We start from the raw sequence: 24,442 nt of genomic DNA, 5'->3' as shown, positions 1-24,442 counted from the left end.
CTCCTCATCAAAATTGGATATGACTATCCGAATATGGGACATAGATCCAGAAGCGGATGATTCCAATATGTGGGAGGGGCATGAGGAGCATTACTCGCCGATGGCTTTTTCAACAGATGGAAGTAAATTCGCAGCAGCTTCCCGTGAAAATTCCATCACAATCTTGGACACAGCTACGAGCGGTCGTGCCCAGACCTTGATCGGTCACCAGGGAGCGATTGACTGCATAGCCATTTCATCAGATGGCAAGCTCCTTGCTTCCGCATCATCAGACAATAATGTGAAAATCTGGAGTATAGCAGAAAATGCTTGCATACAGACATTGGAAGGCCATACCGGCGAGATCACATCAGTAAAGTTCTCGCCGGACTCCCAACGTTTAGCGTCAGCCTCATACGTAAAGCTCTCACAAGTAGCGAACGATCATACAATCAGGATTTGGGATCTCGCCACGTCGTCTTACCTTACTTTAATCGACTGCGGCTATGTAACACCAAAATCTATCGACTTCTCTAAAGATGGTAAAATTCTCGTCTCGGGTTCTGACTTCGGCACTGTTAAGGTCTGGGAAACTATCTCAGGAAAATGCATACAAACTTGGCAGCACCCTATGCCTGATTTCGGGTATCAATCTTTAAGTGCTGCTATTACACCGGATGGGAAAACAATAGCATCGAATTCAGCTCACTGTCTCAAAATTTGGAGCGAGATTGAAGGCAAATACGAGTGTGTACAAACACTAGAACAACATGATAGATATGCCACCAAGGTGACATTCTCACCGGATGGCAGACAATTGATCTCTGGCTCAAGTACCGATAATACGACTAACGTATGGAGCTTTGATAACTTACCAGGTTCAGAAGCAACCTGTCGAACATTACAATGCGACCAAAATTCATTCTTAACATCAGCATTCTCGGAGACTGGAAGTCCTGTGGTATCAGAATTGTGCCTCTATGGCTTAGACACTACAAGACGCTGGGTGACTCGCAATGGTCATAAGATTCTTTGTTTGCCTGATGACATCCGACTTGATACTGCAGCCGAATTTTGTTTCATGGTACATGGGAGGACAGTTGCCATTCATGGTGGTAATAATAAACTCCTTATGCTTGTTTTTTAGCCAGAAGATTGGCCAAGATCAGGAAAGGACACGCTCTTCTTGTTTGATATGGGATTCCTGATAGACGTGGTGGCATCTATCGCTACGTGAAATCTTACAGCAGCTCTACAACACGAAATGTATGTGCAACATTGAATTTCAAGATTTTTATTCTTATATAAATAGATCTGAACAAAACATAACATCATTCGTTACTTACAAAGGGTATAAAAGCGCGGCCGGCCGCGCCATGCTAAAGCACCGTCATATCTTTCGTATATTGCCTTTCGCTTTCTAGTCCTCCATATTGTTATCGTTTGACATCAAGAACTCGTGTAGCAATCTCCAGGCATTTTCGTACACCGGAACGCTGACAAAAGCTCGATTTTGCGAGAGGCTGTTAAAAAAACGCTTCAAAAATGTCTTATCGGAATGAACATTGCGCGCGTAAGCAGCTTGGCCCAAGATTAGGGCGCTGCTGAATGTGATGTGAACAAAGAACCAGAGCCTCTGGAACGGAGCGTTCAGATTCATAAGTTCCATGTATGTTTGTAGCGTCGAACGGCATCGATTCAGGTAATAATCCGTGATGTCGTCATCTTGAGATTCGTCACCTGTCATGGCTGGCCTATACAGGCACACCATGACCGAGTCGGTGAAGAGTCTGAATATGTAATGCTGAATGTAGTCATTCTTGGACTGACACTTGGATGGGTCTTGTAAATGGGGCACCGATCGGGTCTCGATGATGTTAACAAGCTTTCTGAAATCGAGTACCGTCTCGTGGGATAGTCGTTCTCCTGCGAATTTTGCTTGGTTTAGGGCATGGCCAATCTTGTTTGCCGTCACAAATAGATGATGGCAACTATCGAAAAATGAATAGAATCGAGGTGAGGCAGTGTTCGATGGAATAGATTCTAAAACAACGATTCCAGACGGCCGATCGTAGGAGAGGGAGGCGAGAGTATCCTGCCAAATTAAGGATCGCCTATGATTTTGCCGCAAATTAGAGATGATTCAACAAAAGCCAGGTTGCACATAGACTTACCATATGGATGATCTTATAATAGCCTCTTCCCTTTTCCTCGGATTGCTGATGGAGTTGGGATCTGGCGTGCAGTGAAGCCCAAGAGTTTGGGCAAGACGTATGGCTAAGCCTATTGCGGAGTTGAATGTAAGAAAATGACTCGCAAATCCCTATCAAAAAAGGAGTGTACATGGGATTACTCACCCAACATCGACCACGAAGCCCCTGCATCTCCCTGGTTTCTCAAATAATTGACCAGCATTATTAGGGCTTGGACAACCTCGATATTAGGGTATGAAGTAAAGTTGCAAAATCGTAAGCACTGGAAAGAGCAGCATGCTGTATCCTGGTATAAGAATCAAATACTTCCACGTAATCGATATTTGGTCCGCCACTTACCAAAAACCCACGCTTTCGTGGTATCCAGCTCCCCCTCGACCCCCTCGACTACAGCAAGTTGGGCACCGCATGACAATATGCCAAATAAGAGGCCGAACCACGAGCTCGTGCTTTCTGACAGAGGCTCCAGGTACGAATTTGGCGTGACAGCCCTTCGCTTACGCAGAAATTCTAGGAGTGCAGTTTCGAAATGTCTTAGGTTTACGATCGAAGGCTCGAGATGGAAGAGAGATTCTTGATATAATCGAAAATGGCTCGTAGCTGTTAGCTTGAATTTCTTGCAATAAAGGGGAAACGGAGAGAAGCAGAATATGGAGTACTTACTTCAAAATTACATCGTCTTCGGGCAGTGCACTGTACACTTTTTCTATGCCATCACCGGGCATCCACAAGTTGGTAAAAGGAAACGTGGTGCTAGAGTCCTGAAGACACAGAAGCTCAAAGATCAACCTTGGATCCGTCGAAAGCTTTAATGGAGTCGTTGATGGCTGTTTTCCTGTTCTCCCAGACATCGAGAAGATGCCAGGGAGGGACTCTGAACCGAGATGCACCTTGGTGCTAAATGGCAATGCCAAGTCGACAAACAACCCCTGAGCTATTTCTGCAGCTGGAGGGTTCCCATGAGCATCTTCAGGCTGCTCTCGAACACTCGGGCTCTGTTCGGAGGTAGAAGACTCCGCTCCAGCAAAGGTATTGGTCGTGTAGTCACACAAATCGGGATGCCCCCGACTGATGCACGTCCCGCATGGCTGGTTTAGGTCACACTTGACCTTTCGTCGACGGCATGGATAACAAGCTTTTGCTGTACGGAAGCGCCGCCGGCGGAAGAGCAGCAGGTCAAAGTCCCCAGCCGGTATATTTTCTGTTGCTGCTGAATCGCCTCCAGGCATTGTGACGGAATAGAAGCGCGGCAACCTGTTTCGCCTGTAATGCATGAATTAGGAATTGGAGTAGAGAGATTGTTTAGGAGACGCCGAGTTGTTATTACTCTTTTGAAATTCCACTTTTTTTTCTTCGCGAGAAACTGGTGATTTATTTACCTTCTTTATATTTCCCCTTCTTTTTGTTTTGATGCCTGAGTCACATTACATCTTTTAGCCAGTTCGTTTAAAAGTGTCAGCCCCCGTATTAAATTGGGCTGTTTATAAGTCCATGCTGTCTTGATATACCCCAAGCGAAGGTATCGCCAATCAACAAAGCTAGGCTCCCCCGAAAGCTGACCTACAAGGCGCACCAGCTTCGCAATACGGGGCTTTTGTCGCTAAGTCGCAATGATGCCGAGACTCCACTAATTTTAACCGGATCGATGACAGCTAACAGGGTCGCGGCAGCCACATTTCCACTGGTGGGAATTAGACAGCTAGGGATTCCGAATTGGAGGCGTAATACCGAGCCTCATCCTTCTCGTAAAGAGAGATAGTGTAGGCAGTTGGGTCACGTGAATAGACCGAAAAAAACGTTAACTGATCAATAAGATTGAGGCGATCTCGATGAGCGGATTCACCGAAGACGCTTTGTAATTATGTTGTAATTGAAGCTGCCCTGTTGCATGTTTTTGAAGACAGAGCTGCAACTGTATTTATGTCTACTGAAGTCTTCTACTTTCTGTCTTTTTTTTTTTTTTTTTTTTTTTTTTGCTGGACGGAGTTGTCAACGGAAACTTCCGCTTTTTGCCATCGCCGACGTTAAGAAGCAATCCCAGTTTGAAGTATCGACATCTAGGACACTATACAGTTGCCTCTCTCAACGTCTTGGCTGAGTTTTGACTCAAGCACCCGTTGACTAGTCATCAATTCTATTTCCGTTTTATCCTAGCAAGCGGGCAAACTTGCAACCTCCCAGCCTCTTTGCGGAGCGCCGCATGGCTCATGATCCTATCAGGCGCGCTTGATGCCCACTGAATAGACGACAGCCGATGCTTAACATGATTGGGAACTGCAAAGCTTAAACGCCTAGTCTGACCATCAGGGGGTGGCAACGTGGAACAGATCTGTTGCACATCCCAGATAAGGCGGTTGGTGGCCCGGCCCCCAGCATTCGTGTAGGCGTAAGCGGAAGATTATGTGTGTGCCTTGACGATCGAACGACATCCGGACAGCTGATAGAGTTATACGAACGGACCCTGGTCATGTGTATTGTATTGTTCTAAACTTGCTTGTATCTAGTTGCAACTAACTTGACAGAAGAGTTGTTCTTGCTATAGTTGGAAGACTGAGTTACGGTCAACCATTAAATTTTCCGTGTCAGAAAATGTTACAGTTTTACGAGCGCGACGGCCGCTGAATACGAAAAGAAAGAAGAAAATAGCAACTTGTAACATTGATCAGTTATCATCATACAAATTAATTCTTGATTTGGCTGAACGGATGTCATTTGCCGATGTATGCAGAAGAGAAATCCTTGGCTCATCTCCGGTGAGGCTGAAATCGTAGGAGAAGTTGCCTAAACAAGCGATCTTAGCGAGTTACTTTCCATTCAGCTTATGGCAACCGCCGTTTCTAAAGGGCCCGCGACGTTGAATGCCTTCCGAAAGCGAAGGAGACATGGAGCAATCGGTGCGATAAGAGCAGGAGATGCTGGACAGTAATCGCCGAGTGGCGGCGTCTTTCGCGGCGATAGGGAGCGGGAAGGATCGAAAATCTTGAAAACTGCAACTCCCGCCGCTCGGAATATTTCCATTAGCGGATGTGTTGGTATCGTCAAGGTCAAGGTATAAGCGCGTGTGGTTTACCGCATTCGCATTCGCTCTCAACACCGGTCGAACTTTTGACGCATAAGCGAGCGGGCAACCTTGCAACTAACACTTTTAGCAGAATACGAACAGCTCCCATCCACTTCTATCCCCAAATATAGCCGCGCGTATCTGGGGAAATGATAACATGGTCTTAGCTACAACGTTCCAGCAACCTCTCTCCGTTGAATTCTTCTTCATTGTTTCAGACCCCAAAGAGCCTTATCCACTCCGCGGATAATGCCGAAGGAGTGCGAGAGCCGGCGGTCGATTTTCAAGCCCCCGGTAATAACAGAGCAGCCCCACGAGCATCCCCGAGTTGATGGCGAGACCGCCCCGGGAAAGAGGCAAACAGGACTAGCATCGTAGATTTGAGTTGTCGGGACAGCCTATCAGCGCCGTTGTTTAGAGTCAAAATCCACAATTCACGCCGACTTGTGTGCGAGCGGCTGATCCACTAACGGTCCACAACTGTCTATTAGTCCCACTACTAATGCCGAGATGTCTGCGGCGGTGATCAGGATTGCCTAGTTGGGACGAGCTGAGGGTGGCGGATTAGCTGGGATCGCCGGATTTGTGAACAAGTAAACAAAGAAAGTCTTGCCGCACTTCCTAATCTGTTGGAGGCTTCAAACAAGGAAGATTCCGTATGAACTTGGGGAATCATCCGTGGAATCTACTAGACGGTACGAGTCTTCGCTGGGAAAACTTGCCAACTCCAACTTCAAAATAGAAGCTCGGCGCGCTTACTCAGCCCTACGGGCTGTTTATACGAACAAGAGTCACGCCGGATCTGTCGTTAAGCCCCACGAGAGGACTTGGACATGAATCTAGTATATTAGTCCTAGGTAGATGCAAGTAAGCTATCAACCTTGCACCCCTTATATTAGTCTCCGAATTCTTCGCTTGTTATGAGGTTTCTGTGACACTCTAGACTATCCCTAGTCTCTATTTGCGCTCGTATAATTCAGCTGTGGTATATTTTTAACAGTTAATAGATAACAGTCGACGACAAATATATCCACAAGGCTGATTCGAGATTCGATATTGGTCCATTTACCAAATTCGAGGATCGCAGGCTATCTCGGGAGGCATTGCTAGGAACCCCCTCTCTTCGCAATGAAAGAAACTCATGAATCGTGCGAGAGCGTTCTTTCGTTAACGTTAAGACAATGTATATAATCAGCAGCGCGCATGTCCTTGCGGGAATCTATTCACATCATTAAGCAATTGCAATGCGGCAAATAAATGGTCCATCTTTCGGCCTCACTCCTCCTTGGAGGATATTTCCCCCTTGCTGCAAACGGTCTGGCTCTTCCGGAGATAGAACCCCGCTGTGACGAGCTTCACGCACGTTCCTCTTGGAATTTTATGACTTGAACCGGCCCAACCGGCCAGACTGTAAAGCTGTGCGTATCTGTTCCAATCAAAATCCTTGGCAGCCATATTGATCTCATATAACGAACGTTGCAATATGAGACGCGTGGGAGTGGAGCAATGGGGGAAGCAATTACTGACTGCAAGCCGTTATCCAGGACCCCGGGCGCGGATCTCCACGTTCTTCATTACCTTCCAACAAACTGGGAGCTGTTCTTCTCGGCGAATCAGCAGCCATGGCACAGGTACCAAAACGAGGGACTCTCGAAACCCGTTGCGGAGTCTCTTGTCAGATTTGCGGACTTGACAGGCCTCCATGCCTATAACGGCTTAACTGCCATTGCCCGCACTTCCTCAAACATGGAGGTGTTTTATTACTCTGAGGGCGACAACGTTATCCACAGCCGTTTCTGGACATCAGGTGGTGGCTGGGGCAACTCTGGTGTAGACAAAGCCATCCAAGCTGCCCCGGGCACTCATATTGAGGGAATCTCTCGTGAATCATCGCACATGGAGATCTTCTACGTTGGAACCAATGGCAACCTCATGCACTCCTACACTACCAATTCCGGTAGCAAGTGGGTGATTGATCAGGACATTGTAGATGGCGCCCATGGGAAGCCCACGAACAAGGGTTTCGGAGCTCTTACCAGAAACGACCAGAGTGCGGAGGTTTGGTGGATCACCACGGATGGTGCCATCAACTATGCCCCCTGGGACCCTCTCAACAGCTGGGAGTACGGCAATTTGCGAGCAGCTGGTACAGCACATACCAGCTCTGGCATGGCCGTTCTCGCGCGAAGCAACGTCCGCAAGAATATCTTCTATATCGGAAATGACAACCAGGTGTACCAGGGCTACTGGAAAAGTGAACAGCCCACTATTTGGACATTCGAGAAGCTGTCAGACCTCACTGCTGCTCCGGGCTCGTTGACGGCCGCCTCCATGAACAGCCAGCACATGGAGGTGTTCTGGACCGCTCCAGATGGTTCTGTTAACCACGCATACTGGTATGAGAGCACAGGAAAGTGGACTAGCAGTTCCTTGGCTGGTAGCGGTATTCGCTGCGTGCCCGGTAGCTCCATTACTTCCACATCTCGCAAGGATGGGTGCATGGATATCTTCTGCGCTACATCAGACGGCTATACTCAACAGTTCTCCTACTCCTAGCTTAGACACTCGTAGCCGAGAGCTAGGATAGTGGACATCGCATTTTGAAACGAGCATCACATGTGCAGAGTCAAGATTTACAACAAGGGAAGAGGGTTCATATATCGTTCTTTTGCCTTCTGTAGCTAATGAATAAAACATTGTTTGTCCAACGCTGAAATAACCAAATCACGCTGGTGACCGCCAACCCTGAATGATCGCTGCGCACACAAATCTGCTTCCTCGTCATTCTTAGGAACTGGCTAGTTCCACGTGCTCGAAGCGCACTCTAACGCTCAACAGCCTCTTTCTTACGGCTTCAATCTCGTTTGTGTCGAAAGCCGTCTCTTGTTCCGGAAAAACTCTAGAACTGTTCGTCAAATAGACACCTCGAAGATGAGGAAAAGAATTGGCTCGGTAATAAGCCACGGTCTGGAGATTGGCTATACATTCCTTCTGTGGAGTAGTAAAACGGAAGTGTTTGATCGACTGAGGTAACAATTCGTTGAGGACATGCTTGTGATACCCGGGTGTATTCGCTTTTGGAAATCGAATCGAAGGCGCATTTAACTCAAGTATTTCAAGCTTTGTAAAAGCTTTGAGGGATACAATCTGCTCACCGTCCGCACAAGGGGGCATGCGTATGCCCATATTAAATTCCCTCGTTGTTTTTGCTTTCAACAAGAGAGAAAGGCTGAGGAGACTGTCTTTATGAAGCCGTAAGACCTGGATAATTTCTTTGGGGGTCACGCGGTTCACGACCGGGTACCCTGAACTGTAGTATTGGAAATGTTTTAATTGCGCACAATCGCGAACCATCCACTTCACTGCATTGCTCGGGGTGTTTCCTTGAGTAAGAGACAGAGTTGTCATGTTTGCCAAAGAGACTTGAGGTCTCGTCGTAATCTGTCGAGGCAGATCAATTCCTGAACAGGGATCCATATGAAGAGTATCTATGGACGGGGCGAGCTTAAATATCCCCGCAAAGTATTGAAGACTGTAACTGCTTCCAAGGTTCACGTCATTTACATGTTCCAAATGGAGGTTTCTGAGATAGTCCAACGACACCCTTCTTGGAACCTGAGTAGCTAACTGTTTGAGTATTGTGTAACCCCATCTGTCATGCACAGTATTACCCGCCAGTAATGTGGCAACGTGGACGCTTTTCACCAAGGGCGTGTAAGCAAGGATCAATTGCACAATAGTGGCGAACTGTTCTAGATGAATGGAAGCTTCATCAATGTCCAAGCGAGTTGCCGCCTCGTTGAGTATTTGTCTCTGCGCCTCAGTCATTTTTCCGTCCACCCGAGTGGTTTGGAATATTCTTTGGTCGATAATTTTATCCATAGAGGTCCCCTGACAGAGATCAAGTTTTCTTACATATCGGCCCAGGTGTTGTCGTTGGGAAATGGTCACCAGGAAAGGTATAGCTGTCTCAGCCCCTCTGAGTGTCGTGAAGCGAGAATAAAGCACAGGCGTCGCAATGTCCCTGAGCCGTTTTGATGTGCGGCAGAGAGAAGCCAAAGACGGAGTATCATATTGTATCTCTGCCTTGATTTGATCCAGATCACCGACGTGGTCGTCTAGATGGCCGATTATTTCCCGGCATATTTGCGTCAATAACTCGTCCTGAAGGGATTCCAGACGTGGTAGCCGAGTCATGATGTGCGAAACAGGTGGAGGTAATGAAACGTAGCAAAGACGTAGCCAACTAATACACGTAGAAATATAAAGATCGTCGTTTCGGAATAGCATGCGGCGCGAAAAGGTTGGGTATGTGACATACAGCTAGCTGAGAGATGTCAGAACAATATTTAATTGGGAGTTGGCACGGCAATGGTCGCGACTCGAGGACATCAATCAGCTGGCAGGAGCTGGGCGTAGTCCAAATAAAAAACCTTGGTCGCTTGAGTGCCGAGATAGCATGTATGCTTGAACCATCTTAAAATGTTCTCGTTACTCTGCCCTTGCCCAGTCGCATGGCTTCGTAATCAGGAGCAATGCTCTGGACTGCCTTCCGTAGAGCGGGAAGTGCTATACCCGTGTGTGGCTGTGACAGATGCATATAACTGAAAGATGAAGAAGAAAAAAATTCCCTAGAAAAATAAGCACCTGGCTCTCTGCAACGTGTCACTGTCAGTTTGCTTGGGTGAAACTCTACATAAATACCGACGTAGGTATGTATAAGTAGGTAGTCGACTCCACAGCTATTTTGACAAGCATCATACAAATTTGCTTATGACGATTAACATCATTAGCATCGCCCCATGAACCATTGGCGTGTCGCAGAATGGGAAAACATGCCAGTTTCCTCAGATGTCTTTCAAGGGACTGATGCACTGGGTGCAAAGAATATTGAAGGTATCAAGACTGCGGCTGTTTACCATCCACTGATAGCGCAGCTAGCATACAAGCTCGTAGGATGAGAAATGCCTGTCGATTCACAAACGGGCATTGGTGTGATATGCAAAGGTTAAATATTGAAATTTGCTATATTTGACGATTATAACCGGGGGCAGGGACGAACGTACGAAGCATATCCATCATCTACAGGGACAGAAACACCAGACAGCTATTATGTGAGCCCATGCGAAAGCCGTTGTACAGGTCAGGGGTCAATCTACATGTATTATCTGCCCTTTGCTAATACACTAAACAAATAGGTGCCTAGTAAGCAACAGATCTTCTCAAACATCAGAAGATACCATGCTACTACATCTTGAGATGCGGTTTTTTCTTTTCGCTTTATGATACATCAGGCCATCATGAGAATTTTCTTGTTACGCAAACATAAAGGTCAAAGAATGAGAGAGTGAATTGGTACTTAGTGAGCTACCCTAAGCTTAAGTTCTGCATTCAATGTTATCAATAGTGGCTACTACCATCACAGCCATTCTCTCCTGTTTGTGTGGTGCTTTTCACTTTTTTTTGTGTGTTTCTTGGCTTCTCTCGTGTTTCTTGCCACATGATCCCTCACACTAACTCGTTTCAGTCACTTAGTAGACGTCCTTGTGATCAGCCTTGATCATATCTGCTCCCTTTTCGGCCACAGCATAGACAGAGTTCTGAATACGACAATCAGGAATCAGCGGAATGACGGAAGCATCAATAACACGGAGGTTAGTAACGCCATGAACTTTGAGTGCCGGATCAACCACGCCCTGGTCGATATTCTTGCTCAATCGGGCAGTTCCGACGGGATGGAAAGCTGTTTGACAGCGATCCAAGACGGCGCGCTTCATCTCTTCATCAGAGTGAAGAGGCATCTTCCAAGGAGTCTCAGATACAACGCAATCTTTGAAGCCGTCACCCTTGGTCAGCACATCGTAGCTGAAGCGGATACCCTCACGCATAGCGATGATGTCGAGATCACTTTCGAAGAAATTGAGATTGATGTTGGGCTGCTCGAATGGGTCGGCACTCCTCAAAGTAACCTCGCCAGGGCCAGAGACCGGACGGACAAGATCCACAACAACGGTGGTGTGTTCTCCCTCTGGTGGGTGCGGGAAGTGCCATTGGAATGCGCTGCCCCAAAGGCAAACGAAGTCGAGTTCGAAATGAGGCTGTCCCTCAGGCGAGAAGGGATCAAGGCCCCCATTAGCCTCCTTAGCCTTCTTATACTGCTCATCATTCTGTAGATATTTATCAATGCGAGGGAAGGCCACCATCTCCAGGAAACCGGAGCCGACTGGTCCAGAATGATCTTTCTTATAAGCAGCCTGCAGCTTTTCGCTTTCTTTACTCTTTCGAAGGACAGCGGTATCCATACCAATGCCATCCTTGACGCGCAACACAAATGGAACGGCCGGGTGATCCATGAGATTCTGGCCGACATGACGCGAATCAACAATGACATCGATATCGAACTTTTTCAGTTCACGCGCAGGGCCGACACCACTCAGCATCAAGAGCTTGGGGCTTTCGAACACACCCTCCGAGAGAATGACCTCACGGTCTGCGTAAACGTTAATGTCTTTACCATCAGGAGTCGTAACTCGCACGCCGCGGCAGATTCGGTCGGCATAGTTGATCAGCAGCTTCTTGGCGTGAGTTTCGGCCAAAACCGTAATGTTCTTTTTACCCTTGAGGAAGAGATAACTTCCAGAGCGGACTCCTTTATAAATGGTATCGACACAGTGATAGAGGCCGTTCATTTCGCCGTCATAGATGTTACTCGTCATGGGTTCTCCGCGCGATTTCCAAGCTTTCTCAAGATTCTCGCGGAATGGCTTCATCTCCTCAATAAGTTCGGCATGGGAGATATGAATTGGCCCTCCTCCGCCAATCTTCTTAAGCTCAGGGTGATATAGCTTGGGATCATCGTGATAAGTGGCACTCTTGCGTAGATAAGGAACGAGGGGATCCCAAGTCCATTCTTTGCCGCCCCATTCCTCCCATCGATCAAAGGTCGGCTTGCATCCAGGGACCCAAGTAAAATAGTTTAAGGACGAACTTCCACCAAGCATTTTGCCTCTCGAGTTTGGCTTTTCGATACGTTCATAATCATCACGCCTGACCATGGTTGTTTTATAAGCCCAATCGTGAGCACTCCCACGTAGGTTCATGGCATTGGATGGCGTAGTAATCTCAGGAAGTTCTTCCGGATTACCAACACCGGCTTCAATCACCAAGATGCGAACCTTGGAATTTTCAGCCAGGCGGCCGGCAACTGTGTTGCCGGCAGTACCGCCACCAACAACAATAAAGTCGAAGCGATCTCCATCTTTCACGTTGACGCCCATTTTGTTGGATTGAATGGGGACAGTGTTTTTAGAAGACATAAAGATAGATAAGATAATATGAGTCAAGTAGAGAAACTACCAAGAGATTCTCAGTAGTAAGATCTGGTGAACAAAGCTTCTTTACGGGCGTCCCTCAGCCTACTTTATACTTTGATTTCTCCAAATCTCCCTTCATATCATCTAAATCCCGTCGGAACGGTCATCCCGCCAGAGGCAACCTCTTCGGGGCCTCGGATAACTCAGAACGGCAATAACAAGCCATGTCATACATGGCTATCACGCTTCGATCCCGAAGAGGGCAATATCGAGAAATCCTGCAACAGCTGAACCCCGCCTCAAAGAGGGGTTATTACTGCTTCATTTCGTATCGATCTCACACAATTTGCCGGTTGTCGATCTCGTCAAGTGGAACTTTGAGTTTTTGTTGAAAGATATCGAATCATTTTGCTTGCTGCCTTGAACATGGATGCATCTCGTGGCTTCAGAACGCGAGTCGGGACCTTTGCTTGCATTTTTCTTACATATTAGCTCATTGATCTGTCTCAATTGAACGAATAGGAAGCAACTTTCATTGTTCCGCAAGGAAAGGTTGAGTCCAGACAAGCATGAAGTTGCCGTAGTCAACACCATGAACGTGTGCTAGCTTTGATCCTATTGGCTGTGGCTGCGTCTACACTCTTACAGGAATGGACCGACGCGGCGTCAGAAACAGCTTAGCTGATTGATAACTTCACCGTACGCTGCCGAACTTAATTCACGTCAAGGTCCAATCGCCTGTCTCCAAGCTCTGGCAGACATACGTCAACCCGCCGTCAACTTCTCATTTCCAGTCTATTTTCGTCATAGTTCAGCTCAAAAACCAGTTGGGATTTTCGCTGGTAGGACCGCCAACATTGCAATCGCTCGATGGATCGCGGCCGAGCTGAACACCTCGCTCACGCATTCCCTTTTCGTCGATTGAAACCGCCACAAAATATATATCATTCGACCAATGGATGAAAGTATTTACGCCTCATGCCAAGGCTGTCTTTGACGATGTTACACGATACCGGGATGTGCGCAATATAAGAAGCTCCCAAGACCTCAGCTGCATCTGCACAAGCTTCAAGCCATTGACGAAATCAATCATTTGTACCAATTGGAGAATTTTAGCCTGAAAATATTTCAATTGAGTACTTTCTCCTCCAATGGATACAGAAGAATGGATGCTTTTACACCTCAATGCAGCTACGCGAGCATTGCAGCCCAGAGGTACCTTGTGAATGAGCATATCATTACGCAGTACCGTTGCAGTAGGGTGGAATGACTGATCATAGCTCATCAGCCGGATACCCGACTCAATGAGACAAATAAACTCCAATTCATGAGTTTTCATATGCAACCCAAGCCTCCGGCCTGATCGCCTCATGTCTAGCAAGCTTGAGGCGAAGAAGCGGGATTGCCGGACTAAGTCAGACATGGGCAAGCTGAAATGAAATCACGATGTGTGCTATAATCTTACAAGCCGGCCACACCATCTACATTGTTGTATTGTTAAATGTAGAATGAATTCACGCCGATGAATGGTGATGAAAAGCGAGATGTTTATAAAAGAAGCTTTGCTTCTGCCTTCAGCTCTTCTATACAGAAGGCCACTTCGAAGTAAACCTCGATGACTCCCAAGATCTGATAAAAGCTGAAACGCCACTCTGTGTCGTAAAGCACCTACATTGAGTATGGTCAAGAAAAGTCTCCGTGTCCCACTACACAGGCGAGGATCCAGCTCTCTCTCTATCACTTGTACCAGATCTGCCAGCCTCTCTCGATCAGTACCACCTAGTTCGTCCGAATCCCACTTCCCGGTCCAGCTTCGAATCGGAAGATGTGGCGGGCTAGTGCTTGCGTCAAAGCATGCAAACCACCAAAATCCTTGTTCACATTAGCCGAGAGCGAATTGAGGGGTATGAGAGGGTTTGAGCAGAAAGAATACCATGTGAAACGATGAGCGTCATTGCTGATATTGGTGATTCTTGCAGCTTATGTTGCACCCAGTCATATTGGCATCGTACGTGGAGAGTTCCTATTCGTAAAATCTAAAACTAGGTCGACGTCACCAATAATACCACTCATATGAAAGACCATGCGACGTTCTGAGTACACACAAGGCTACTTCTGATAGCTTCCCTGGGCGTAGAGAAACATTGGCATCTTGACCCACACCATATCTGCTGCTTCGCTAGCACATGCAGCTATAGTAATGGCCTCGGCGGTGCCGACTCCTCTCTCTACCTGGCCATGCTAGAGGATAGTAGAATAGTCGCCTTGGAGCACAAACCAGAAGATAGCTCTCAAGGTAGCATCAGACTACCCAGGGAGTCTGTTCTACTTCTGTCATATTTTTCAGTGAAAAGGGAAAAGAATTACTGGAAACCCGGCCAAAAACTACGTTCACATTACCGTTTCCATGTGTTTCCTCTTCTTACTGCTGGAATGAAAGATGAAACCACATCAGCTTCACGTATGCTCTAACAATATCATTGGCTACGGCAGCAGTTATCTTCATCCAGTTAGTTCCAAATGTTACATAGAATTGAGAACCTAAGCTCCATAACTATGATACTCCGTGCCCACTTCCGCTAAAATCCTCAAGGGCTGGGTAGGGGCAATAGCTCTGCAACCCATGTTACCCTGCGTCCAGAAAGAAATGGCGAACTTGCCCCTCGTTTGATACACCACTCCTTTACAGCTGAGAGCATACCCCACTAGTTCCAAGACCAAGTGTATCCCTACTGATCTGAGCCCCTCCTTGAAGAACCGGCCCAAGTACGTGGCGTCACAGCCTTAACAGCCCGACGATACCGGCAAGACGGCACGATCACCAACGCCAACGAAGCCAACGCGGCTTGACCCACTGACAATCTGTTGTGAGACAGGCGAGGGAGAGAACCTCATCTTCGATCTACGGAAGAGACGATGGTGGAGTCGCATTATATTCGCATGCCGTGGCTCCACCGCAAAGCCCGAGGGTGTCCGAGCAAGGTGATGCTAAAGCTAGAGCTCCGGCAGATGTCCTGTTTTGCGATTCATTTGTATGCTTATCCAGTGGCGTTGGTCCACGTGCTGCATTTTGGGTGTACGCTTTTGGTGATCGTCTATAGCCTAAGATCACAAAGTTGATGTTGGCTGTAACCGAGTTCCTAGAGTTGACATGGGTTCACTTTGAAGATGTCGCAAGAGCCGACGAGGAATAGACTCGGAATTCGCCTAGATCGCAGCATCTAATGCAAGGAATGACTCGAAAAGCGTGTGATACAGCTTGGCAAGGGCATTGTGGAGAGTACTTTTCGCATATAATTCCAGAAATGGTAGATAGGCCGAGCTGTTGAATGTCATGGCATGCCGGCAGTTGAAGGATTTACAATAGCAATGTCGGCAACTTGTTGTACTGAGATTAATGACGTGTTCACTTGATGCATTTAGAGGATTGTCAAGAGAATTTTGGAACGTATTGCGCTGTTGGTGATACAACAGGCAATCAAGAACCCGTCGGATAACTACATGAACTGAGTAAACAAACGTTAGTAACATGAGATCCTTTCTCAACTCTCTGTTCACAATGTTCAATAGTCTATTTCACTCCTTGCGGGGACCGCTAGGACAAGGATTTGAAGATATGGATTTCTATAGCGTAGGGTGAGGAGAAGGGCCGATAGAGTCAGGTTGAAAACCTGGGCATTTTTTCGCCTGCTCAAGACGCATTGAATAAAGCCATAAGCCTCTAGACTGAACTATCCTTTTACTTGAGCTCGTAATACGAGTATATTTATTCTATACAGATAGCCTTAAATCAATCATGCCTTCTCATTGTGCAACATTGTTAGGTATTTTGTAAGGTTCGGATTGCATGCCCACGAACCCTGCTTGGTCAAACAGCGCCCTGCGTGCGTACTCATGCACTAGTTGAGCAGCTACTTTCTTCGAATTTTCTACTCCACTGTCCATCGAGACCTCTTCAAATCGACGGAGCATCTCCACAACTGGAAGCACCAGCTGTATATCTGCCATCGATTCCTCAGTCAGGGGATTTCTTGCAGCATTAGAAACGAGGACAATCAACGCTGTAACAAGATGGTGCAGTGAATACCTGTACACGCGGAAGATATTTGTTAACTGAGTTAAGCCCACGGGTAATGCTTTCTTCAGGTCAATGTAACTCACCATGTACAAGCATGATCAGTGTTTTGGCTAAGATGAAGTAGAATCAAAGATGCTCTCGCTACCGAAACACAACAATTGGGAGGTCCAGCATCTCCATATACGTCTGAGATTGATGGCAAGAGGTCGATCTCTGTTGGATCAGCGGTATTCAATAACCGGGGACGACTCCATTCTTGCACTCGTAGAGACCGGTAAGATAAACCATGCAAATTGGTATGGCAACCAAGGCATGCAAGAGAAAGGGCCCGTAACGTCCGAAACGCTACCCCTTCAAAGTTCGCCCACAGGGCTCGGTTTGTAGCAAGATAGTCGAGAGTAGCGCTTAAATCTGGATATGAGGCTTTCCAATTGTCAAGTTCCGCTTCTAATTCACTGATTGCTGCCTCTCGTTCAAGGGCTGTTTGACGTTTCCCTCTTGCAGACATAAGTCGTCGGTGAATACGATTCTCGATAAGAGCGAGGTGAGATCGTGCCCGCAGGAAGTTGACCTCTGCAGAATTATCAATAGATGATATACAGCCTAGTCCATCCTCTGGATGCAATAGAGGGAGATCAGCGCCGATATCATCTTCGTGTATTAGTGGTGGCCTTTCAAGCCGGGAGGCAAGATCATGGTCCAGATTAAAAGCTATCCAGAAGACACGATTTCGCTGAACCATGAGACGGAAATTTTCAGATCCAGATTGCCCGGAAAATTGTTCATCTTTCTGAAGATGAAGACCATTTTGAAGGACCAAACGGTTCGCAGCAGCAAGGAGTGTCGATGCCGCATGGGCGCCTGGCGCGGTTTGTAGGAAAATAGCCATTCCCACCAGCGCCTGGATGGCGAGGAGGTCATTGCTACCCTGGATTGTGAGTTCAACAGCTTTATCCAATGCAGTGTCCAAGTATTCCCACGCTTCGCGGTCCGGGTTGTTGGGGGAGTCGGCAAAATATGACGTATTTTGTTGGCGGAGAGCAATGGCACACATGACGTTTGTCGCAGTCCAGAATGCCGCATCCGCCCGGATCTGGTCCATATCTAGTTCGGCAAATTTATTCATGAAGTCATCTTCATCGAAGAGCGGGACGATTCGATTGTAGCTGTTGAAATAGGATCGAATAAGTGCCATGAACTCTGACCGTCTTCTCAATCTGGTATGTCCGGTACGGCCGTGAGGCGGCCTTGATACAGACACAGTCTTAAAACATCCAGAAATCCAGGTCGCAAGTTCTCTATTGAATAACGGAGTTTCGACATATCGAGCATTGGGTTCGCTTGTGGTAGTGGTTGACGTAGAGTTTGGGGGTGGCGAGGAATTTTTCGGACTGTCAAGTGCAGGAAGCTCTTGTAATGAAGTGCTCTCACTTGTATGATTCTGGTTGAAGGCTGTGGCTTCAAGGCTGTTAATAGCCTGGCGTAGAAGGCTCTCAAGCTCATTGACTCTCTTTTCAAGAGTTTCGGTCCTCTTCGGCCTGGAGCTATTTATTAGGATGGAGAAGAGACAACACAGGAGGTGAATTTCGATGCACATTTGCCAAAGAGAAATTATTGAAAGAGTAGTTTCAAGAAAAAAAAACGAAAAATGTAAGCTCACCTTCGGCGCGTAATTTTCTTTGGTGTTGCTGCGCCTATGTATGTACACTGCGCGTGAAACTTGACACACTCAGAGCAAGACGGCTTAGCGTTGTCACATTTGACTTTCCTTTTATGACAAGTATCACAAGCCTGGATATTTCTTGTAAATATGATTCTGCGTAAACTTGGCAAACAATGGGGTGCATACTCGGCTCTTCAGCTTTGGATTATGAGTGGATGCTGTCGACGGGGGGTTACTTGAGGGAAACTCGACTGGAGCGTCGAGCGGTAACCCTGTCAATTCGTCCACAAAATTCATTCCGCAGTTTAACAATAAGCCTATTTTCGTAATGCCGTAGGCCAAAGTACTGCTCGGTTTGATGATAAGTATGATAGCGACCGAGGACGACCGATAGAATAGTTACGGAGGCAACAACTTGACACACTTCGGAGTTAACGTTGAAGAAGAAATAGACCCGCCGATCTCTCGGCGCCTCTCGGTGCACAACTCACTGCGAAGCTGACAAATGGCCGCTATCCCTGGAGCGGCATGGGAGCGGACGGTGCCGCTCAGTCTCTTTAGCACGGCGTCGGTCGCTCTCGGTCACTTATTATCGCTGATGGCAGCGTATTCAAAGTATAAGGTACTATTCATCATTCAATATTTTTCAACATAATGGTTTGTCAGGAATCGTGGGAACAAGGAGAAACGGCAATAATGGCCGAAAAGACGGAGATAGTCGACGTTGTGAGCTCGAAAGATAAATAAATAGTTGAGGTGCCGCAATGGAAGATGAAGGGCAGCAATAGCAATTCAATTCAACCAGTCAATCAATCAATCATCAACAAACATCCATCTACAACTTTGAAGAGTTATACCGTGCTTAAAATTATTTCGCGCAACTCATTAACATGACTGCCTCAAAGAAGACTGTTGTTCTCATCACCGGTGCCAATCGAGGTAGGCCTGGCAGCAAGGTCCGCCATCTTAATACTTCATTCTAACGTTTGACAGGCATTGGATTTCAACTTGCCAGAAAGTTTCTCTCCAGAGATAACACAATTCTTATCGCCGCCGTGCGGAATCCCGACAACGCTTCGTCTACCAAGGCTTTGTTAGAGCTCCCTCATGGAACCGAAAGCTCGCTCATCATCACCAAGATCGACAGTCTAGACACGTCCAGCGCTACCTCTGGCCTCGCAAGCATCTCCGATAGGATCGACCATCTCGATCTCGTCATTGCCAATGCTGGAATTCTTGACGCATATGGCCCCGTCATGGAGATGTCTCTGGATGACGTTTCTGCCCACGTTGCTGTCAACACCCTAGGTCCCATTGCGCTTCTTCAAGCCGCCAAGTCGCTTCTTCAAAATGCAGCCAACCCTAGATTTGTCGTCATCTCGAGTTCGATAGGTAGCATTGCTGAAATAGAAGGATATCCCGCTCAACTAGGAGCATACGGGGCCAGTAAGGCTGCAATCAACTATCTCATGCGCAGAGTTCACTTTGAGGAGAAGTGGCTTACATCTATGGTCATCTGTCCCGGCTGGACTCAGACTGATATGGGAAACACTGGAGCACAGAAGCTGAATTTTGGAGAGACGGCCCCCGTGCCATTGGATGTCTCGGTCGACGGTGTCTTTCAAGAGGTAAGCGAATAGTCTCACCGTAATGACTTTGCGGATTATACTAACAAGTGACAGATCGATGAGATGAAAAGGACTGAGGGGGGAAAGTTTGCTGCATTCGATCACATAGACCGCAAGTGGTAATTGACATCACTATGGGACAAACACGCACGAAATTGAGAATTATTCCTTCCCGCGGATTTTCAAGGGACATTGAGGGCGCTCTTCCAGCCATTAAACCCTAAATACGGACAAGCTGGTTTCAGAGTAATAGACTGTTAAGGAGTTAGAGTATATTGTTTAAAGAAATTGATTGAACAGATGTCCAAGTACTCATTTTTAAATTCCATCGCATCCCATTTTATACATATCCAGTGCTCAATTATTTTCCGGTACAAACTCAATAACAACTTTTCCTTTCCTATTCCGTATCGAGGCATGCTTATGTGCCTGAACCACTTTATCAAGAGGGAAAACTTCAATCGCAATAGGTTTGATAGTACCTTCATCGAGCAATCGCGCCACTTTGTCCAGCGTTTCAGCCTTTGGTGTGACAACGAAGAAGAGCCACTTCACACTGGGGAAATCATCCAGCTCTTCAGGTCGACCTTTTCCGTACTCCCATGCCGCTGGCGGCTGTCCAACTGTGATGATGTGACCGTGGCTTTTTACTGTCTTCCATGTTTTGGCCAAGACGGGGTTCCCAACGGTGTCGATAACGACATCAACATCCGTAATGGTATCTTCCCAATTGGGAATGTTGTAGTCAACGAGCTGGCTCGCGCCAAGTGCTCTTAATGAATCGTGGTGTTGGGCGCTCGAGAGGGCAACAACTTCAGCATCAGCTAGTCGAGAGGCCATCTGCACAACGATGACGCCTACAGCACCAGAAGCTCCAGTAACAAGGACCTTCTGCCCCTTTTGCAAATTGGCGCGCTCGAAAATAGATTCCCAAGCAGTTAGCAAAGGAATTGGTAGCGCAGATGCCTGAGCATGGCTCAAAGTCTTTGGTTTCCTTGCTACTTCGTCACTCTCCACAATGGCATACTCTGCTTGTCCCAATCCCCTCCACCCATGGATCATGGAGTAAACTTCGTCCCCAACTTTCAAGTCTCCTTTGTAATTCGGCCCCAGCTCAGCAATTTCTCCAGAGATGTCGTGGCCCGGAATGCGAATTGGATGCTCCCATAATTCCCACCAGGTGATTTCATCTCCAGTCAGCCCCGCAGCGTGAACCTTGATGAGAATCTCACCATTTTTTGGTGATGGCTTTGGGACGGCGGGGTTGAGCGTGACTTCAGGATTGGCTTTGGTGCCCAGGACTTCGACGGCTTTCATCATGATGGCGCTTGTCAATTGAAGTGATTCAGTGTCTTGTATGGGTGTACTAGTTGAACTTCAGAGTTCTTTCATATTATATATTTATATTAAAATTTATCTTACTCTGTAGAGCTCATACAAAGGCCATTGACAGCTGACTAGTGATTTCGTCATCTCGGGTGATGGTGGATTCCCGATCCGGGTCGGGTCTCCCGAAGTGGCTACTCGATTGGGCAAGATTCGGATCGGGTGGTGGCGATTCGGGTCGCAAATCTATAAGCTTGACAGTTTCTGCAACACCATGGAAGAATATTTTATATATTCTATAGAATTTGATGTTTGCTGCCGACATAATTACCGTGCTCTCTCTTGAATTTCCTAGCGTGTCGGAATCATCTCCGCGGGTCAGGGATTGTATCGACAGTGTCACAAGGTTGCTATCGAAACTGCGCTAGAAACATACATATATTCCAAGTTGAATAATAGTTAACATTTATGGCTTACCAATAAAGAAAATACAATTTATATCGTTTACGATTTCGAGGACCCTGAATATCATCACATAGCATAGGGAAAACATGACAATGCGAGAAGATGACCCAAAACGACATGTTTCAGACATCCGAGGCTCTCAGTTGCCTCACACGGCCCTCCCGAGCAATATTTGAAACACCTACCTAAATATCAATGCAATAAAGCAATGGCCATCTTCGCAATATGTCTTCTCCCAGCATTCGTCATCATCCCAGTCTCGCTATTCACGCCGAAACACAGCATTCATCGCCGTTCTCGACCGAGCTCTCGAGTCAGCGCCCGCATTGGTTTGGCACTTCAGCTACCCCTGTCTAGCAGGGAAGCGATTCCTTTCAATACCACCTCGTCGAATCGCCATGGCTTCCCGCCATCCCTCTCTCCGCAGTCCCGTCCAGAGATTCATCCGCCCCCAATGCACTCCGTCTCCGCAAGGCGCGTGGCAAGACATTGTCTTGCATGAGATGGGGCCCTGCGAACTGCGCATGACTAGACGGGATATTCTCCGAGGCAAAGCCTCAACTCTGCATTTCACAGCCCATCATCAACTTGTCCATAACGCCTAGATGTCTCCCTCGCACAGCTTGAAACCCCACACAACAGCCAAAGATTACGCCAAATCTCAACAATGGCAGAAGCAGTTGGCCTAGCCCTCAGCGTCCTCCCCATTGTTATCTGGGCGCTGGAGAAGTACTCGGAGCCTTTGGAAGCATATACCGGCTATCACAATGCGATCAGCACGCTTCAGGCCAACCTGCAGATCCAGCGGATGCATCTTGAGGCGACCTTTCAGAGCATCGGCTTGCGACACCCGACGCCGCGCGAGCTGCATGAGTGCCTACGCCAGAAGTTTCCGCAGAACCACCGTGAGATTCTTTTTATTATTCGGCAGATGGACGATATGATGATGAAATTGATGGAGAATCTGCAAGTAGACATGGGCCGAAGAGTAAGACGTTTTTTTTCCGTAGAGTTCCTTCTTTTCTCCAGCCGTTGCTCACCTCGAAATTCCAGCCTTTATGGACACACGAATCTTCCGAAAGGGCATCATGGGAATGGCGCCGCGTCAAACGGAGTTTCCGCGCAAAGAAATGCGATAAGATCATCCACGATCTGCGCAACTGGAACGACGACCTCCGGCATCTCATAGAAAGCGCAGCAACTCTCCCACATGACGAAAGCTACGCCATGAGGAGAGTAAGGCGGCTATATAACAGAAGCAACTGCGAATCAGTTCGAAACACCCTTCGATCTCTCCATCGAGCACTCCAGGCAGGATTGGATAGTGATGGCGCGAAGAGCCATCAGGTGTGTATTGAGTTGAACAGTCTTCACGCGGGAGGTATTCCTCTTTTGACGTTTCGGATTGGTATTTTGCATGAGTTGGATGAGGCTCGGACTGCTCTATGGAGGGTTTTCTACGCCGCTGGGGAAGCAACCAAAAGGACCACAGGGTTGGATTCACCACCAATGTCGCCACATTCCTTACGGTCTAGGCCGTCGACTCTTCGGTCAAGACGGTCATCTTCATTACGCGAGATGGCACATAGCATATGGAGCAAATCGCGAGATTCATTCAAACAGCTCCCCACCCCAAGAGGTCCGTATTCTCCAAATCCCTCACAAAGATCACCCATCTAATTCGCCATTTCCGAAATAGCCAGCGTAGAAGACACATCAATCATCCCAAACATCTCGGAAATCATCGCCCCCACCCCTCCCCCAATCACAAATCTCTGCAAAGACTTCGACTCATCCCCCCACGAAGACGTCTTCGGCTCCCTCAAAGACCCAACCCCAACCTCATCCCACGAACAAACAATCTTCTCCCTAAGCCACGTATCCCGCAACCACGACAGAATCCTACGAGACATCTCCCTCGAGAAAATCATCGCCACCGAATCTCAGCGCGTGGCTCCCGCCATTCAACCCCTCTCCGCAAAACGAAGATACGGCATCGCCGCCTCCCTCGCCTGGGCGGTACTATACCTCTCCGGCAGCCCCTGGCTCTCCCACGGCCTAGACAGACGTAAAGTCAAACTATTCCTCCAACGAAAACAAGCAAACGGCTACATAAGCCTTTCCGAAAAGGTCTACCTCTCATGCATCATCTCCAAGACATCATTCCCATCACCAGCATCATCATCCACCTCGCTCGGCCAAACAACTCCAAAGAACCTCATCTTCGAGCTCGGCATTCTACTCATCGAACTCGCTGTCAACCGATCTTTCAGTCAAGAGTCGCTCTCTGCTATACTTCAGCACGATTACCGCCCGCTAAAGCACTACCTTGATCGGGTAGAGTTGGAAGCTGGGATATACTACTTTAACGCCGCTCAGCGATGTGTATACAGCGTCTTTCTTGCTGATCAAGAGCAGATGGACTTTGATCTAGATAAGTTCCAGCATGAATTTTACAGTACAGTTGTAGCGCCTCTGCAAGCGACGTATGAGGCTCGATAATGGATGACAAGGACATCAGGCGTTGAACAGAAACATGGAGGTTTTATTTTGAACAGCACATGTTTGGTTTGATAAGCTCAGGAGTTAGTCGAACTCAAGGCTATCTTCTCCTGAACACTCTCATATAATTGCTTCTACTAGCAACTCATTTATCATAAGACCCAACATGACATACAAATCACATTAGACTTGAACGAGTAGCTCAAATAAACTT

At 47.4% G+C, this 24,442-nt stretch overlaps 7 protein-coding genes across 7 annotated transcripts; 3 read left to right on the top strand and 4 right to left on the bottom strand.

Moving 5' to 3' along the window:
• Positions 1–1,399: 1,399 nt before the first annotated feature.
• On the bottom strand, positions 1,400–3,421 carry T069G_11378 (fungal specific transcription factor domain-containing protein; the record flags this gene model as incomplete). Its single annotated transcript, XM_056178583.1, has 5 exons — positions 1,400–2,093; positions 2,154–2,262; positions 2,337–2,471; positions 2,532–2,808; positions 2,867–3,421. The coding sequence occupies 5 exons, from the start codon at positions 3,419–3,421 to the stop codon at positions 1,400–1,402; spliced, it is 1,770 nt and encodes a 589-aa protein (XP_056023457.1).
• Positions 3,422–6,759: 3,338 nt separating this feature from the next.
• T069G_11377 (uncharacterized protein) lies at positions 6,760–7,809 on the top strand (the record flags this gene model as incomplete). The annotated part of the gene is made up of 1 exon (XM_056178582.1): positions 6,760–7,809. The coding sequence occupies one exon, from the start codon at positions 6,760–6,762 to the stop codon at positions 7,807–7,809; it is 1,050 nt and encodes a 349-aa protein (XP_056023456.1).
• Positions 7,810–10,784: 2,975 nt separating this feature from the next.
• T069G_11376 (GMC oxidoreductase domain-containing protein) lies at positions 10,785–12,530 on the bottom strand (the record flags this gene model as incomplete). Its single annotated transcript, XM_056178581.1, has 1 exon — positions 10,785–12,530. The coding sequence occupies one exon, from the start codon at positions 12,528–12,530 to the stop codon at positions 10,785–10,787; it is 1,746 nt and encodes a 581-aa protein (XP_056023455.1).
• A 3,840-nt stretch (positions 12,531–16,370) lies between these two features.
• On the bottom strand, positions 16,371–17,839 carry T069G_11375 (fungal specific transcription factor domain-containing protein; the record flags this gene model as incomplete). The annotated part of the gene is made up of 3 exons (XM_056178580.1): positions 16,371–16,653; positions 16,728–16,830; positions 16,891–17,839. 3 exons carry the CDS (start codon positions 17,837–17,839, stop codon positions 16,371–16,373), a joined length of 1,335 nt encoding a protein of 444 aa, XP_056023454.1.
• A 1,358-nt stretch (positions 17,840–19,197) lies between these two features.
• T069G_11374 (short chain dehydrogenase domain-containing protein) lies at positions 19,198–20,058 on the top strand (the record flags this gene model as incomplete). The annotated part of the gene is made up of 4 exons (XM_056178579.1): positions 19,198–19,246; positions 19,301–19,699; positions 19,739–19,935; positions 19,990–20,058. 4 exons carry the CDS (start codon positions 19,198–19,200, stop codon positions 20,056–20,058), a joined length of 714 nt encoding a protein of 237 aa, XP_056023453.1.
• Positions 20,059–20,292: 234 nt separating this feature from the next.
• Positions 20,293–21,255, bottom strand: T069G_11373 (zinc-binding dehydrogenase domain-containing protein; the record flags this gene model as incomplete). The annotated part of the gene is made up of 1 exon (XM_056178578.1): positions 20,293–21,255. The coding sequence occupies one exon, from the start codon at positions 21,253–21,255 to the stop codon at positions 20,293–20,295; it is 963 nt and encodes a 320-aa protein (XP_056023452.1).
• Positions 21,256–22,393: 1,138 nt separating this feature from the next.
• On the top strand, positions 22,394–24,228 carry T069G_11372 (uncharacterized protein; the record flags this gene model as incomplete). Its single annotated transcript, XM_056178577.1, has 3 exons — positions 22,394–22,714; positions 22,780–23,134; positions 23,426–24,228. 3 exons carry the CDS (start codon positions 22,394–22,396, stop codon positions 24,226–24,228), a joined length of 1,479 nt encoding a protein of 492 aa, XP_056023451.1.
• Positions 24,229–24,442: the final 214 nt, after the last annotated feature.

Source organism: Trichoderma breve (assembly GCF_028502605.1).
Source record: "Trichoderma breve strain T069 chromosome 7 map unlocalized scaffold00008, whole genome shotgun sequence".
Taxonomy (NCBI): domain Eukaryota; kingdom Fungi; phylum Ascomycota; class Sordariomycetes; order Hypocreales; family Hypocreaceae; genus Trichoderma; species Trichoderma breve.
Note: the sequence above shows the minus strand (reverse complement) of the source record. Positions and strands in the feature narration are given on the sequence as shown.